Source organism: Pieris rapae, chromosome 1, assembly GCF_905147795.1.
Source record: "Pieris rapae chromosome 1, ilPieRapa1.1, whole genome shotgun sequence".
Taxonomy (NCBI): domain Eukaryota; kingdom Metazoa; phylum Arthropoda; class Insecta; order Lepidoptera; family Pieridae; genus Pieris; species Pieris rapae.
This window is the reverse complement of record NC_059509.1, coordinates 729,468-747,436: the sequence shown is the minus strand read 5'-3', so window position 1 is coordinate 747,436 and position 17,969 is coordinate 729,468. Positions and strand designations below refer to the sequence as shown.

Sequence of the window (17,969 nt, the reverse complement as noted above, 5' to 3'; positions counted from 1 at the left end):
AAAATGTTTACCCGTGCGAAGCTGGGACGACCAACATTTAAAAAAAACTAATAAAGTTTAAATAGTAGTATTTATATTTATTATTTGTAAATGGAAACTGTTTAAAAGTTTGCCAAAAGTGGTTACGCAATACAATAATGTTACAGTTTTAATTGTTAACATCTGATAACATTCACATTGCGTAATCAAAACCTGTGTTAATATGATGTCATCGTAACAAAATTTCGTTTCAATTATAATTGAATTATTTAATATTTAAAGTGAGCCTACTTTAAGACAACAACTCTTCATTGGTGTTAAATGCCATAGGCTGAGAGTAGAACACGTCAAACCTGATGGAAGATACCATATATGCATAGCTAGTGATATAAACACGATATCATTTATACGTAGTTGGTCCCAAAGTTCTGTCACTGGCACATTATTTTTAAATTTCGAACACGATTTTATAAAAAAATATTGCATTCTATTTTTGAATATTCGGTTTAAAACAAAAAACAAGCAGTTTTCCTGTCAACAAACGTTCCCATACTCATCTGAAATGGCTGGACCGATTCTTATGATTTTTTTTAATGTATATGTAGTAAGTCCAAGTATTGGCTACGATCTATCTTTCAAACTCCTAAATTATAGGGGGAAATAAAGGTGGACCCCCACAGTCCACCTTTTTTTTCTTATTCGACATTTTGTTTTTATTTTTTTTATGATACAAGATTCCTTTATTTTCTATTCTCTATGATCAACCCCTATTATTTATTTGTTAAAATAAAATAAAATACGTTTATTTTGGAACATAAGATCATCATGTTATCACTTATTCCACGTCAGTTAAGAACTTATAACTTGAACCCTGAGGTGTCGCAGAATACATATTGATATCATTAAGGAGCCTTCGTGTAACATCCAAAAAACATCACCAAATACCACTCAAGCGATTTTTTTTGGAGTTAAAACGAAATCATAGTATCAGTATATAGTTTAGCAGTAGTATCAGTTTTTAATCTATTTGTATCATTATAACTTTCGTATTAAGTATTGAATAAGGTTTCTCTAAAGAAACGATAACTGCCTTGCAATTAGTGGAATTCATATATTTGAACTAATTCGATTATGATAACCTTACTGAAGTACATTTGCAACTTGTAAGGTATCGTAACAATAATAATTAATAGATCAATAAATGTTAATTTACCAAGGAAATTGCAGTTGAACAAATATTTAATTTAATAACTATATCAAGTGGACGTATGATTCGTTTAATATATTTAATATTTGAAAGGAGGGAGCAAGGCATTGAGAGTGTCCATGGGCGGCGGTATCACTTAACATCAGGTGAGCCTCCTGCCCGTTTGCCCCCTGTTCTATAAAAAAAGGCAACGCGTTTTATCGTAATATGTTTTCAGTGAAGTTTTCGAAAAAACATGGCGATTAAAAAGAGTGGCGGAGAGTTTATTGCCAGTTCTTCTCTTCCGTTCTACGTCTTTGATTTGAGAACTGGCAGTAAATGTAAAATTAGAAGCATTAAATGTATATTTCTTTTTTTGACCTTCATAGGTGTACATTATGTTACCTACATGAATAAAAAAGATATATGGTTAAAGCTTTATGTACTATCGAAGCCTCTTATAAATGTAATATATATATAGAAAGTAATCAATAATACAGTATTATTTATTCAGTGGCTCTTTATTTGACAAAGTCATGCCGGTGTGTCGGCCGGATGCGTCAAGATGCTGTCGACAAAAAATCATGATTTTTTGGATCACTAGGGCTCCATTACTTTGAGTACGATCGCTTTACTGCTGGCTCATATATATAGTTTAAAAAAGACATTAGTCGAGTTATGTTTTTCACAAACCCATCTCCCGTCACAAAAGCTTGCAATGTGACCGGCCTATTTCTTCAGCTTGTATAAGGTGATATTAACAGTTATTTTAATTTAGATCGACAGGATATCCACGGAACAGATTCAGGCTGCGTTTGAAGGTGTTGGAGGAGAGATTGGTTGGCAGCTTTTTGCTGAAGAGGGGGACATGAGAATGTATAGGAGGTAAGGATTAAACTGGCTGAAAATTTGTCTTATTATTGCTAGGTTAGCGCTGCGCCTTCTTAAGTTCCCATGTAATTTTCACACGTTTAGTTACTGTATGATGTTTTCATAAGTGATTGTCTTCGTTTTAACGTGTGATGTTTGCGTGCAAAAATAAAATAAATAATTAGTTTGAAAATTAAAGTTAGTTATATTCATACAAAAATATGTATGTAGTATGACTTAAATGTAAGAGTTGTAGTCTTGGTTTTCATTTACGAGAATCTAAAAACTGGATAGACATCACTGTCCGTAATTATAACAAACAGTTAAAGAATGTTTTGTCACTTTTTTTCATTGTTTAAGTGAGCACTGAGCAACAAGGACACATTGGGATCGGCTAAAATTCGATCTAGAAGTTAAAGAGTGGTGAAGGCTGGCATTGTACTGAGGTGATGAAATATATTGTGATACATTTTCAGAGAAATGGAAGTAGATGGAATGGTGATGGACCCTCTGAAGGCGATACACAAAGTCCGGGGCGTGTCTGCGAGGGAGATGTGCCATTATTTCTTCAACCCGAGATACCGATATGAGTGGGAGAGTAAGTTTATACCTTTAAATTCTTTTGATTATTTGAGAGGCCAGCAACGCACTTGCGAGCCTTGCAGAACTTAAGTAGCAAAACTTATGAAATGTCAGAATTCTACGGAAAGCAATATTAGAGTTTAGGTGACCAAACCGAGCAAGCATTTTTTTCGCTGGGAAATTTTAATCATTTGTGTAATTTTGATTTACCATTCGAATAAATGAACAATTCCAGCGACCCTAGAGACGATGAACATCGTGGAGGCCGTGTCGTCTGACACGCTGGTGTTCCATCAGACCTTCAAGCGCATCTGGCCTGCCTCGCAGAGGGACGCCCTCTTCTGGTCGCACGTTAGGGCCGCGCCCCACAATACCTACGCCGTCACCAACCACTCCACCGTGCATCCGGATTACCCGGTTAGTGCTACCCGGTTAACCGGGCACTGAATATCGACTTAATATTTATCGAACTAACATATAATTACATATATTAATACTGAAGTATTTTCGAACCAATTCGACTTAGAGCCCTTTAAGAAGAGAGCGTACCATTTCATAAAGACCGGCAATGTACTTGCGAATGCTCGAAAAAATAATAATAGCATAGGAAACAATATATATTTGATTTTATGACGCTTTTAACACGTTTCTTATTATTATTGTTACATCATACTAATGCTATAAATCTTCTTCGCACAAATTATTTTGATTAATTTAGTAGTAGTGGTATATTTAATTAATATCTATGAAAAAAATCTGCATAAATAAATAAATATAACATTGCATTTTGCTATTTCATACCGCGGCAGTGCCACACGTTCTTTTTTCATTAGATTAGCAGTTTTCTAAATAAAATAGATTATTTAACACTGCTTAATCCTATTGTCTTTAAGATCAGCGTCATAAGTTTGCCTTTACAATTCTTCAGTCCAACACGGGGGCCTGCATCCGTCTCCTAGTGACGGTGTGCCTCGCGTGTCGCTCCACCTTCCCGCCCAACGAGACCCCCGGACGGGATAACATCACCACCAGCATCGCCTACTGCAGCACGGGTGAGATACTGTTCATACATTTTGTGTGTGTGTGTTTTAAGTATGCATTACAATACAATTTAGACAACATTTTTTTTAAATTTGACAATACCTGTCACAGAATCAATAGGACGAAAGCTCCATGCAGACTATTTTACCAAAGTCGTAACTTTTTCAAGCAAGTTTTTCATTAAACGATGCAACCGTTTTAGGTCTGGGCCTCAGATTTTTTATGTGTTTCATGTTCATTTGTCAATATAGTAACTTGTAGGTGATTAGCCTCTGATGCTTGACTGGTATATGTAAATATTAATGCGTACACAGAACCTCCATTGGTTGGTTCTGCTTTATACATCATATTAACTTTAATTTATATTTAGCAAACATATTTATTAGAATTTTCCATTTTCAGTAAACCCAGGGGGTTGGGCGCCGGCTGGGGCCTTGCGAGCGATCTACAAACGAGAATATCCAAAATTCCTTAAACGATTCACCAACTACGTGGTCGAGCAATGTCGGGATAAACCCTTAGCTATCTAAATATATAAAAAAAATCTGTTGGGATATCGTTTGTACCGTATTGGAAAAATCAATATATTTATTGTTTCTCAAACTAAAATAGTCAACACAAATAAAATATTTAAAATTTACGCAAAGAACAATTCCAGCACTGGAAAGTCACGGATTATGACGGGGTTAGGCGAACGAGGCCTTATTTTGATTGTTAGATCTCATAACTTCCTACTTTAACTGTTTGTCAAAGTTGGAGATATTTATGTCAAATTTCGTAAACATAGTGAGAGCAAATACACGGTTTCGTCGAAATTATTAACTATTGTAAGTTGTCAAAGTGATTTAGATGTTATGTTCAGTCTTTCGACCGAAATAATAGATTAATTTGTTTTTTTTTAGTACATTTTACGGACGCGTACGCGTACACTTGCCTCTTAGAGGCTACAAACATGTGCGTACAAACTGCTTCATAATTTGCACGGTTCGCCCAGAAGTCATCAGTATGAACTGAACATGTCTGCTAATGCCTTTATAATTTTGTTTAAAATTTTGGATCCGGTCACGGCGAAGTATCTAAATCTCTTTGATGAATAATTTTCCAGTACTTTGGAAAGTGACGTTATATTTATGATATACTTGAAAATACTGTATATAACACAATAGATCTGTAAAGTAAAGTAATCTATGTAAACTATATAATGTAATATATGTCTGATATGTATAAATTCAAACAAATATTCTGTACAGATCTAGGACATATTTACGTTTTTTAAATGATTATTATACGTTAGGACTAAAAATATAATATTTAATATATTGATAAGATGTATGAGGATTGTGCTGTTGTCGTTTGAGATATGTTTATTGCGGCCCGTTGCCCATTTGCCTCCAGATTTCATTAAGACGAAAATCAAAACGGTATTTGTATCTAATATATTGGAGATGAAGTCAATGTTGAACCAAAGTTGGTAAATTTGTCACGTGACATGAGAATTATCTTGTGTTAATTTAATCGTTAACGTCCGTCATTGGGTATTGGAATCATCTGAGTTTCCGACATTACAATGGTATTGTGTTTAAAATGGTGGATTTAAGATAATTCAATTAAGCTCGAGGCAAAGTTATCCCTAACGCTGAACAAATACGCTTTGTCACGTGACAGTTGTCATACAAACTCGTTTCCGTTGGTGGGTTACGCTTCCTGAAATGTGATTTTGTCTCTGCCCCTGGGCTAAGGAATTTCGAAACTGTCGAATGTAAATTGTCAATGTCGGAATTCGAAACTGTCACACTATTTTTTAGACTACTTAAAATGGACTCGGCTGTCACACAGACATATATTGGATAGATTTAAGGGATTCAGGCACAGAATATTTCCGCCATTATGTTAACCGAATTATAATTAATGAAAATTTATTTTTTATGCTCAATTTATCTGACGCGAATTAAATATCGTTAAGTGTAATTTGATAAAGTCGAATGATCGTATTTTTGAGTAATCATTTAATTGTAATCGCGGCTCACCGGTTCTATCTCGTTTTATTAATCGGTGAGTGTAAGGGTTAGCAATATATTGAGTTATGCCAAGTAAGTTCACTGAAGCAAATATTTATTTAGAGACAAAAGCTAGGCATCTTTTTGTCATGTCTCATTATTATAAAGCAGTGTTGAGTTACGTTGAAGAGGTCTTAAATATACAGAACTCGTTAGAGTTGTAGCACTATTTTTACTATATACTCTTGTTTTTATTCCGTAGAATTCTGATAGATGATCAGACTCGTATTTAAATTTAAAATGCCCGGGCTATGCAGGTTTGTAATCTCTGACATGTCAAAAAATGATGGCTGTCAGATTTCTACGGAATTAAAAATCAGAGTATACGTTAAATTATTTTTGGCAATTCCACCTCTAAACAGAATGTAAGAAAGTGTTGCGTTGACCTAGAGTTACTGCTGTCAAAACCTGTTATAACGACATCGAAGGGACTATTCATATTCGTCTATATCTATTATCGTATAAACCGATAGTCGTATTAGCCCATTTTGGTCAATATAACCGGTATGTTGTTCTTAACGATGTCGCCGTAAAGGGTTTTGACTATTTGCTTAGATATATCTTTTTTACACGACTCGAACCGACTTCCTCAGACTACATTTAACGTTACATGAAGTACTTATTTTGTTTGGGCACACACGATAAAAATCATGTTAGACTATAATATTTTAACTTGATTTTTATTTTATTATCATTACATCGCAAATTTCATTCCAAATAGTTTATTTACGGATGTACTAAACTCGTATGCTAACTGTTAAGGAGAAAACGTGGCGTTTAAGTGTCTTATAAATTTTTTGAGGTCAACATTATGTAAAGATATTGTCATGTCTGTATGTACATGATTAATAAATGATTATAGGATTAGCATACCGGTTTCGGGATTTGGTGAAACAGATCGAATTGATGCCATAACGGAATTATCGTGAGTACAAAGGGACCTATTTGTTGTTACACTTTCCGTATTCTGGATTCACCGTTATTTAGTTAGATATTTTAATGTTATATATAATTGATTGTGTTAGAGTTGTATGAAGAACAACCCCCCTTTTTAAGAAATAAATCCTGCACCCTTTTAACGAAAGCCTCTCTCGATCGTTAATCCAATTTGACAGAAAGGGATTTAGTTGACTTTATATAGTCGGATTAATTTAAAGAAAATAGTATGATTTAGAAAACAAGGTAATGCTTTTAAGTCGTAGATAGACGCATACTTATGAAGTGTCATTTTCAAGTTGTGTACGTGTCGATGTCAATGTCAAGCTTTATGACATTTTGATTTAATCTTGTCTAATATAATCTGTACGTAACTACGTCGATGCATTTTTATTTTTAAAACCAACCAACATACAACTCTAACACTTTCATGACGTGGTTATTAAATTACGTCAAGGATATGAATTTTTTGTATAACGAAATCAGGATTAAATTGCATTTCATCTGATTAATGGAATGACTACTGCTATCACAAAATAAATCCCCGTTTAATATGGTGGCTATGTTTGATTACTTGTAAGGACAGACTCGGTGCGAATTATTACTCACGTTTGTCAATCACCTTTTTGACACATGAAAGCCATTCGGTCTCAAGTTTGAATCTGGCTCGGGTAAGATTTTTGTTAGGTAGCCCGCCTTTGTTAAATAGAGATATCACCAGAATGTTAAAATATTTGAATGGCGGGAGGTCTATTTTGTGATAGGTTTTGAGAATGTTTTTTTTAATAATTGTTTATAATAAAATGTTTTATCATTTATATCTTGTTTTATTTAACCTATGTCTTATCGATAAGGGGAATCGTATCGGGGATCGAACTCTGTTTTATCTTTTTTTTACCCTACAGGACGGTTGTTCTGATAAATATTGTGGAATAGAAATGTTGTTAGCTGCTTTTTGTAGTTTTTTAATAAAATGAAATACTACAAACATAGAGGTCATCGAGATTGTTAATTGGAATTATAAAGATATATGTTCTTATTTATTAATAAATAACTATTATATATATATATATATATATATATTATATAATTTAGTTTATAATAAGTTAATTTTATCGAAACCTACAGGCCTTTTTTCGGAAAGGGGTTAGTTGACGCTTTTGCGTATGAATAAGTTGGCATGCCAACTTCATTTATTGGACTATGATAGGAAGCTCCGAGTCGTGGTAGAGATCGACGATCCTCACGTAGATATGGGAGGTGGCACAATGCGGGAAGACTACGCTTGCATAGGTCACCCATGGCTGGATATAGATATTGTACAGTGTCTCCTTATGTATAGGATATCTGACTTCTTTCATTAATAAGGAAGTAGAGGCGAGAGAGAGAGAGGACAAACGAGGCCTTCTTGCAAATGTATTTGCAGAAGCACATTTCCAATGCTAACTGGTTTAGTGGCCTACTGTGGGCGTACATAATATTCGTTAAAAATAAAACACAAAAAATGTTTTTATTTTATTTACAACACATAACAATGTCATTCATAATGGGATAAACATGTAATCATTTTGAAAAAACAGAGCCAGAAGTTGGTTTCCTTGGTTGGTTAAATTTCTGTTGAATTTGACGAATCTACGATTTGGAGTTATATAGTCCCAAAAACACTAGAATTCACATTTTAATTTAAAAACTAAACAGAACCTAACAGTTGGCTTACCCTGTAAGTGTATAGCAATTTATTCTATGGATAATACACGGTTACATTACACACACATAAAAAATAGCCTTCGAGTAAATTTTTGGATTCATAGTAAATCGCTTTAGTTCTTACAGAGTATCCCCGCTGTTTTACTCATAAAAGCCATTGTAACGTTAAACATTTGTACGTAACTGGAACTTAGTAGTATAAATGACATTAGCAGAGTTCTTCAGATGTAAAGATTGCTATTCAATGAGAAAATATTAACAGATTTATTAGTACAAATAGTTTTTCTATAAGTAACACTGTTTTCACAATGCCTGGGACCAGCCCTTTCAACTATACACCAAAATTACGATACTTATTGTGCAGCACTCCCAAGTAGACTTGGGATTAGAAGAAAAATAAAGAAAGTAATGCATAGCCATTCATTTGACTCCTAGGCGACGCAGTTTAAGAAATTTAAATACAGCAAGTGTCGCCAGTATTTGAAAATATTGCCGATGAATACAATTTGGGCAATACTCCGAAAACGAAAAGTAATAAACCAAAATATGCACATTAATTAGTTATAAATCCAAAATGGTTTTGATTAGAAGCTAGATAAGTTTCGATTTGAGCTACTTAGCAAATAATATTTATTTGTCTCTAAAATGTGCTTTGTTAGTATACGAAAACGGTTAAATATATTTTTATCAATAACACACAGTCATAATATGAGATTGAACACCGTATTCTACTAAATAAGTTGCAAGAATTGTTTACAATAATCGAAAAGGCAAAATTACAACATCTATCAATTAACATTAGACCGTTTATATTGACATTGAGCACGAGAAAGCGTCATATTCAATAATTATTTTAAACATTACGCCTATTGTAAAATTACCAGCGTCATATAGACGAATACAATCTACATTTAGTACAAGTTAGCCTTTTTCGAAAATACTTAAATGAAAAAAGGTCCAAGCGACGTTAATCTTTATAAATTATGTTAACATTCAATATATTCTACGTAAGTATAAAATACATGTATATAAGGAATGAAAGAAAACATCCTTTATTAGAAAAATTCTGTTCAAAACGTTCGAAAAATTTTGAATTTTGATATGACCAGACCAAGATTGGTAAATGTTAAAAATATTGTATAAAAATAGGAATATTCTCAAAGCTCAAGTATATGTGGACCAATTTGACATGAATCTTAAGTCTGCTTCTTGTCATGGTTCGCAGGGATGAATTACAAGTCATAGAAATGTTGCCAACAACAAATATGGCACTGCTGTCACGGTAATATTATCTACACAACAATACCCGTCTAAATGGCAACCGTACATCGAATACAATATTTCAATGATACAAGGACAAAAAGACAAATGTGCTATTAAATAAAGTTGTGTTGTCGGCAGATTATAAAGGAATCCTAATCATTTAGTACCGAACTTAAAATTAAGCTCAGATATTGTTTTTTAAAATTTTGTTTTAACCCAAATACACACAGATAAGTTTGTAATATTCACTACAATGTTGAAGCTTATTCGAATTAATTGTTTATATCATACTATATTTCGCGTGTTCATTAGCTTTCCTAGGTAAATGGAATATCCTAAAACAATTATTCAATTCTAATCATGTTCAGACAAGCAATTACACTGCATAAGAATACATTAAAAGTTGGTTATATGTTAAAGAAAGTATCTATTATTTTTGTTTAACCTTAATAACACATCTCCCAGTTTATTCCTATATCATTGTCCCTAATATTAAAGACAACATCGAAAAATAAAACCGATTCGCGACAAACATACGGGATTAAAACTAAGTAGATAGTAACATTTGAACTATACTAACACGGATATAAGTATATAAAATAAGCGTATTTCCGGACATCCGTAGGCTATGTCCGTTTCAGACTTTTTACGTAAACATTCACATTCAATGCAAATGCAGAAAAGTCACTCTCCTTGTACGAGTACTTTGGCATATTTCGTACATTTGTTTATCAATTCTATTATTTGGCCCCGATTTGGAAATTCATTGCAGAAAGATGAGTTGTGAGTGAAAGATAGGTGAACAGTCTAACAATGAGGTCTGTCTTGTAAAGTTTGTTGTAAAAAGCCGATATCTTTAGACTGACTCGGTCTTTAAGAATTATGCTGAATGTGGTTAAAAGTAATGGACAATTAGTAATGGGAATTGAATAATATGATTAATGTTGGCCAAGTTACAAACATTATAAACTTTTTGCAATTGTGTAATTTTTTTAGAAAAGAGTGCAGAATATATAATTAATCGGGACCTGTTTATCGAGTAATGAAGGAAGTGAATTACTGAACTTCAGTCCAATTTATATTCCAACAGCACATTGCTTTTAACCCCAGGGATAAAACCCGCTTGTGTCAAAACGGGGCTTTAGACAACACCTTGGGGCAACATGGCCGACAGTTGCTTAGTTAATCAAAATTAAGGTTATTTTTACTCTTCGGCAGTGGGTTGTGAGGTGGAAGAAGGCAAAGCTTGTCTTTGAGCGCGTTTAACATCAGCAATGGTGGTGACCCCAGCTTCATCCAACTCACGCCAGCGTTGGTGGTTGTTGCGGGCATGTGTCACCAACTCTGGCATGTCGATGAAGGCTGCAAAGTTTAAAATACAAAGTGAATTTTGAGTACGCTCTAACACTCATATGAAAACTAAAACTTACAATACTAAACATCGATATCGTATTGCATTAAGTAGTTAAAAGACTCACCAGACCATGCCTCCATCATGTCAATAATAATATAGTCTATGAATCCGATCTGAGAGCGCGGGATGGAGCAACTGGCGCGATCAAACATAGGCATTACCACTGGGAGCTCTTTAGCCTTCTCCTCGTCTGTTTGGAGGAAGTACTCCTCTGCTATCCTGGAATGAGTAACCAAAATATGAGGCAAAAAGAAATAATTTTAGGTTTTTTTATATAAGAAACCCAAAAATGTAAAAATTGGAACTTACCTTCTGGCCCATTCAAACGCAAACTTTTGAGGTCGGGAGGCATTAGATACGTCAGCGCATTTGATCATCATCCTCTTCACCAAGATCACGTTCTCCTGTGACGTCAGAGCCGTTGTGTCCAACGATAGTGGTTCCTGTAATTTGCAGGCAACGTTAAAATATGTTATTACTTTCATTAGGAATAAGTTTTAGACAATTTATTTTATTCATATTATCACCGATGGATAGGCAAAGCCGCAGATCTCCAATTGCTATGGTTTTGACATACCTCTCCTGCTTTACGAAATTCACCATGCATCTTCGTCGGGTATGGGTACTTTTAACTTGTCCCTTCTCTAGTACTGCCTGGAATACTTAAAAAGGGCAAGTGAACAGAAGGGGAGACCTAATATTGACAATCTAATACTTACGTCAGTGTGCATTCCGTCTTCTTTGCTACCAGTGCTCTTCGCGTAGAAGACGTTGACAAACTTGGCCAAGTGCTCAAAATGCTTGGTCATCTCCGTGGCCAAAATCATGTCGATGACGTTGTGCCGCACTGACTTGAACGTGTCACGGTCGAGATTCTTGAATATGTTCACGCGATCGTCATCTGCCAAATCGGAGAAGTTTTCAAATACACAGGAAGAGATCGCTTAACACTTCAAGTGCAGCAGTCAATGTTAATTTAAAACGTTTTTGGTTGGATGAATATGATAAAAATTGATTCAATAAGAATTACCTTGCGATAGATCGACAGTAACTATAAATCAAAACACATAACAAAGAACTTACTAAGAGTGAGTTTAAAAGTAAGAGCAGCATGATGAGACTCAAGCACGGCGACGTCATTGTAAAGTATGGCGAGCGAATGGCGAGCGTTGCAGAGGAAGGCCGATGAGGTCCCAGGGTGGTCGATGTCGTGGGCTGCTGCAGAGATCAGGGCAGCTGCAGCTTCGAGAGGCTCCAGAAGGTTCTTTAGACGGTCCTTCTCTATAAAGCATGCCACTGCCTGGAATATAAAATTTAATTGTGTCCTTTAAAGAAGTCCATATTAAAATTCCTTCTATGTTCACATTTCAATTCTGATTATTATGAACATTAAGAAGTAATCTCTGTGTATAAAAAAGCAAGACAAATATATGAGCCCACCTGTAAGACATCTGCAGCATGTGTAGAGTTATGGTACGTATTAACTGCGTGGTAATTTGTCTCAATGATTGTCAGCCAATGAAGCAGGGTCCTCTCGTCGCATTCGAGAGCTGCGCAGACGTCGAACCTTCCTCCCATCAAGGTCAGACCCAGATGCGTCAAAGGCCTTCCACGGGTCAAATCTTCTAAATGGAATATCTCAAAGTCCCAACATAAGGCTGTATCCAGGATCTCCCTGAGTTGTCCTGACGTCTGTAACGATTGCTTTAAGAATTATTAGATCGATTGGTATCTGATGTTTTTTTTAATGCATTGCATGATAGAAAATAAATTGTAAATATACATTGTAAATTTCTTTATGATATATATACTATTTCTATAAATTCCAAGGCAAGCCCCCAGCTCGTCTCGCGAATACGCCATACCCATACGCATCTGCATGACGTACTTTACTATTTTATTGCAGAAATGTTCCAGTTGCGATTTGAAGCTTCTTAATATACAGGGTAACTGCTCAAAATACAAGGTAACGACATCAGCACCACCGATATTAGATCAAATTCGAATCAGAACCTTCATTACCGGCATACGTGCAGCTCCAGATTTCTTAGGTCTATTCTAAGATATATTTAAAGAGGGCCTAACTAAATTTCTTTGAAATCAATGATCTTTAATTACCTTATGTTTTAAGTTGCTCCTATTTGTCTGCGACCTAACTACTGTTGAGTCATTGCTACTTCTTCGCGATGACAATACATTGGATGTACCCTGAAACATCAAATGTTCATAATAATTTACATGTAATAAAGATAACAGCGAAAGAAAGTATAAGACAGAATGAGGTTTACGAAATATTAGGTGATGTAAAATATACTGTCAAATAAATACACAAAACTGTGTTAGTCATAGTTTCTTTTAACTGAACAGGAACAATGGACGAAAGAAGTTTATGATTCCTAATTTTGCTAAAATAGAGCGCTATTGAACAGAGATTGTTTTGATTGCGGATATTTAGATATTAGACTAAAATATACAAACATTTAAGCATTTCTGCCCTGCCATCTGCCAATTGAATTGTCAGATTCAAAAATCTTCTCTTAGCAGAGATAGAAAATACAGTTGATGTGAAAGAATTGCTTGATTGTGATTGGTCTGAAAACCAATTGTCAATCATAATCAAGAATCAATCCGCACCATTGAATTTTGCGAATGTTGATTCAATATAAAATGTTATTTATTTATTTTAAGATAGAAACAAAACAATCCCTGTGACAAAGAGTACAAGCAAAGTATCGGCGACAATCACGAGTTTTCTATGAAGAAGTCTAGAGACAGTCACAGAAGATGCTGTGATAATTTCAATCCTCCTACCATATAAATAAGGTTTGCGTTCACTTGCTCCCGCTATCCAGCCACCGGAACAAATAAAATATGTTAGTATATTGCAGTGTCAATAAAAAGCTTACAAATTGTTGCCATTTTATATAAAGCCAAAACTAATCTACGTAGCTTGATTATTTATTTAAAAAAATAGGTTTTCAAATTTTGTTATTACGGCGAATTTTATTTATGAACATGCACCTAGTGGCGCTACAACCTTTTGACCTGCGTCTCAGATTTTTGGTAATTTATGTCTGAACGTCGTTGATTTTTTTTGTTCTCTTTAATGCACTATGTTTTTACACCTCAATTAAACCTTTATACGACTATAAACTTACCGAAAGCAATGCTCCAATGAGATCCGTGGCGATAGGGTCTTCTGCCCGCATTTTCGGGTCTTCTCTCATCTGAGGGGAGTACAGTTCTGAAGTCCTCAACATGTCAACTGCACGCTCTATGCACGCCACTGTTGATGGTGGAGCACCTTCTGTCGCGGTAGACAGAAGCGATATCACCTGGAATTAGTTTATATTGATTAACATTTACAGGTTTACTTTTTACATAAATGCCCAATTCCTGTAAAAATGCACTCACAAACACCCACACACTCTCTCATTGACTCACACTCACACTCATACACTCACGCTTGTTACGCGTAGAATTTGTTCTTAACAGTTTAAGATAATATCCATACGTTGTTATGTAAAAGGTATTTGACACAGGCATATATTAAAAATGTTCCCAAATCTGATAAATGCATCTACAATGCATCTACTTCTAAATAAATTCAACACGTTATTTAATGTTTATATACGATCGATAAAATTAAATTAAAATAAATCAATGGCGCATCATATGAATCTAATAGGCTTCTGTGCCTGACACGCCGTCTAATTTTTGGGTCTAACACATCCCGGTTTCCCACGATGTTTTCCTTCACCGTACGAGCAAGTGTTAAAAAGTGATATAGCCTACATACTTGGTCTAATATTTTATTGGGGTTAAGAGATAGAGAAATAAGGATTCAGTGTTATTTATACCTTTGTAATAGGAGCTTCTAAAGGCAGGCCTTGAAGTTTAGCCAGCGATGTACGTCTTAAGCCATCTGATGCTACAGATCGTACATCGAGAGAACCGCGTCTGATGGAGTGCAGTGAACCACGCCCACGCTCGACTTCCGGTATATTACTGGGTTCGCAGACGAAAACTATGTGAGATGTACTTCTGTAATAACAAAGAGATAGGATATTAAATTACACTAGAAAATCACAAAATCGTATCTCAGTAAATATATAAGCTTATTAACTCGAAACTTTGATAATAAACTGTTGAAAGTTTGTTACGAGTTACAAGAAATATTTAAATAATTTTTCCAAGTACTGAAAAATCCGATTTTCTTTACGGTAATTGATAATTTTGTTTATTACTGAAAACATAGATTTCTTCAATAATGTCAGCGATGAAAAATCGTTGAATGTTCGACTATTGTTTCTCAAAATGTTTTCTCAATACAAAGTTAAAAAACCGACCGTGTCAGCGATACAGCAGTTCCTTTGCAGGCCAACAGAACGGGGTCCGGAGACGCCCTCCGCCTGAGCATAACAGGTGCGTCCCAGTCCCTCGCTCCACTCGTAGCCAGCCGTAGGCCTTCGCCTCCGATGGTTTCCGCAAAAGATCGCGGCCCTTCATCATTCCTCCATCCGACGACCCGGCACCAGGATTTATTTGTGAGCTAAGATAAATTTCAATTCAATAAAAAAAATCATGGGAATGTAGTGAACTCTTTTTTACTGTGTGTCATTTCTGAACCAATACATTTTGGTTTTATTATAAGTCTTCTCTGAGCTAACATTTTGTAATGAAAATATATATTTTTTTTTATAAGCTAACGGAAGCTCATCTGATGTTAAGTGATACTGCCGCCCATGGACTCGATGCCAGAGACTCGCGAGTGCGTTACCGGCTTTTTAATATATATAATTTTTAGAATTTAGGGTCATAGAAGTGAGAAGATATTCCGCCTTACTTTACCAACGCCATGATACAAAATATGTACTCACAAGCACCCTCTGCTGGTCGTCAGTAACGGCAACGAGGTCCCTGCAGCGATCTGCAGCAGCTGCGAGAGCAGTGACGGCGGCGACCTGCGCACGCGCACTTGCCGCTGCTGACCGAGCCTGCAACACTTCAGCGCACCAAGCGGTAGACCCCAGTGTTTCAACCATTACCTGAAATTAAATAAATAATTTAAAACACGAACCTTTTGTGTGTTATAACTTTAAAGTACATGAATCCGAAGAACACTGTGTATGCAGCTAAAGTTATTTATGAATGTTGAAGATGAAAAGCGAACTGATTTTGCCTAGACAAGTATCAGCCACTTAAAGGATAATTAAAAATAATTGTTAAACACCTTTCATTATTATTATAATTGAATACAGTCAACGCGTGGCCAAACTTGATAAAAAGCCCGCGTCGGTTTCATATTTTAGACGTTTTAATAAGTTGAAGTGTGTTTTATAAATATTGTAATAAATATTTGAACAACAGTTAAAAGTTTTGTTTAAATGTATGAGTTTAAGTTTCTAAACTAAAAGTTTATAAAGAAAAACATGTTTAAAAATCAAAGAATCAAAAAATATTTAAGGAAATTGACAAGGAAACCATCGTATTACATCTTTGATGGTAACTCAATTTGAACGACAAAGTTAAGGAACCTACAAAGGAACTTTAAACTTTACTTAGAGGGCTCTTCATGCAAATTTAACTTGTCTTACCAGTTCACACCCTCACTAATTGACTTATGGCGAAACGATTTCCAAAGTATGTCTAAACAATGCTCAAAACATTTCACCATTGATACACGAATTCAACATCTTCCTTACTCCGCATGTGTATACTCTATTTTATATACAGCAGTAGCTTAATGAAATCTGATCTTAGTAAATACATGGACAATATTACTTTTATAATGTAAGTTTAATTAGCGACAAAGGATTTACTTAAGGCTTTGAACAATAGCCATTATCTCGAACAAGAAACTTCAAATAATAGAGAGACAGAAGCTAATCATATAACAAGCAACAATACATGTCAGCCTTGTCATTTTATTCTGGTTCAATGCCGTTTTGATTTTTCCTATCTTTTGTGCTCGAGAAAAAAGCTTATTAGTTTCGTATTGTATTACAAAATGGCGAGTAGCTTCGTAGCTAGTATATGACATAACGCCTTTTAATAAGGTAATAATCTTAAAAGGTTTTAACTTTGATAATCATGTCAATTAGATACAATAGGCACATATGAGTAAGATTAATTAGTCAAAAGTTTTCGTTCGCTACGAGAACTGCACTGAAAGATGCTCTTTTTATAGCATATTTAACGCTAAAAATCAATCATATAAAAGAAAAGGATTTGTACTTTTAACGAACAAACATATAAATAATAAAAATCAATCTTATCTACAACATCAATCTTATTTACAATGTCACGTCGACAATTACTTTATACTATTGAAAAAGTATCACATACTACATTTCAGTAGTTTTGTATTATGAATATACAAAAACGAAAATTTTAAAATTAAACCGGTAAAACAACATCCAAATTTAACAATTAAAATAAAAAGGACAATCCTTAGTCATGGGGGTTAAACATTACATATTACTACACGATTCGTACGGGACACATTGTAGCAATAGGCTTATCACTTGCATCTTTACAAGATTTGGTTCGCCCAACCTTCGCAGCGGTTTAGTAAAGTGAGGCGTACGTAGGTTCTTGGTATTTAGCTAATTTTGCGCTTTTATAATAATTGGCGTTATTTCACTACTAAAAGTTTTATTTTCTTTATTTTCTCGTTGTGGGGCCGTTCTAGTTAATACTACGTAATCGTAAGCAGATTTACTGCTATTTTTCCCTCCTTCCTCTTGTCAGCAAAAGTAAACAAAGCTCTCAAAAATAATGATGAACTCATTAATTATAGTAAGAATCCTCGAAAATGTATTTCGTTTAAAGCATGTGTGGGTAATATGTCTAAAAAAGTAAATAATTACTATCGTCGTAATCAACAAATAAAAAAATCAAACACCCAATCTTCCCCCCTATAGTGCTTACA

At 34.8% G+C, this 17,969-nt stretch overlaps 2 protein-coding genes across 10 annotated transcripts in view; one reads left to right on the top strand and one right to left on the bottom strand.

Moving 5' to 3' along the window:
- The window catches only part of LOC110995758 (ceramide transfer protein), a 38,357-nt gene extending 30,888 nt beyond the window's left edge, over nt 1–7,469 (top strand). Inside the window, exons 8-12 of the mRNA XM_045628407.1 lie at nt 1,944–2,050; nt 2,512–2,633; nt 2,853–3,034; nt 3,546–3,669; nt 4,061–7,469. Coding sequence (XP_045484363.1) covers nt 1,944–2,050; nt 2,512–2,633; nt 2,853–3,034; nt 3,546–3,669; nt 4,061–4,188 — 663 coding nt within the window. The 3' untranslated portion in view covers nt 4,189–7,469. The remainder of the gene's footprint in view (nt 1–1,943; nt 2,051–2,511; nt 2,634–2,852; nt 3,035–3,545; nt 3,670–4,060) is intronic.
- A 685-nt stretch (nt 7,470–8,154) lies between these two features.
- LOC110995748 (high affinity cAMP-specific and IBMX-insensitive 3',5'-cyclic phosphodiesterase 8) overlaps nt 8,155–17,969 on the bottom strand; it is a 117,352-nt gene continuing 107,537 nt past the window's right edge. For 5 of the 9 annotated variants that reach the window (XM_022263053.2, XM_022263055.2, XM_022263056.2 and 2 more), the window contains 12 exons: nt 15,916–16,083; nt 15,385–15,587; nt 14,896–15,079; nt 14,194–14,370; nt 13,847–13,879; nt 13,154–13,243; nt 12,476–12,739; nt 12,119–12,335; nt 11,755–11,936; nt 11,345–11,478; nt 11,100–11,254; nt 8,155–10,983 (listed from right to left, as the gene is read on the bottom strand). In XM_022263053.2, coding sequence (XP_022118745.2) covers nt 10,826–10,983; nt 11,100–11,254; nt 11,345–11,478; nt 11,755–11,936; nt 12,119–12,335; nt 12,476–12,739; nt 13,154–13,243; nt 13,847–13,879; nt 14,194–14,370; nt 14,896–15,079; nt 15,385–15,587; nt 15,916–16,083 — 1,965 coding nt within the window. In that variant the 3' untranslated portion in view covers nt 8,155–10,825. The remainder of the gene's footprint in view (nt 10,984–11,099; nt 11,255–11,344; nt 11,479–11,754; nt 11,937–12,118; nt 12,336–12,475; nt 12,740–13,153; nt 13,244–13,846; nt 13,880–14,193; nt 14,371–14,895; nt 15,080–15,384; nt 15,588–15,915; nt 16,084–17,969) is intronic. The other 4 variants (XM_022263057.2, XM_022263050.2, XM_022263051.2 and 1 more) reach the window with 3 other exon arrangements.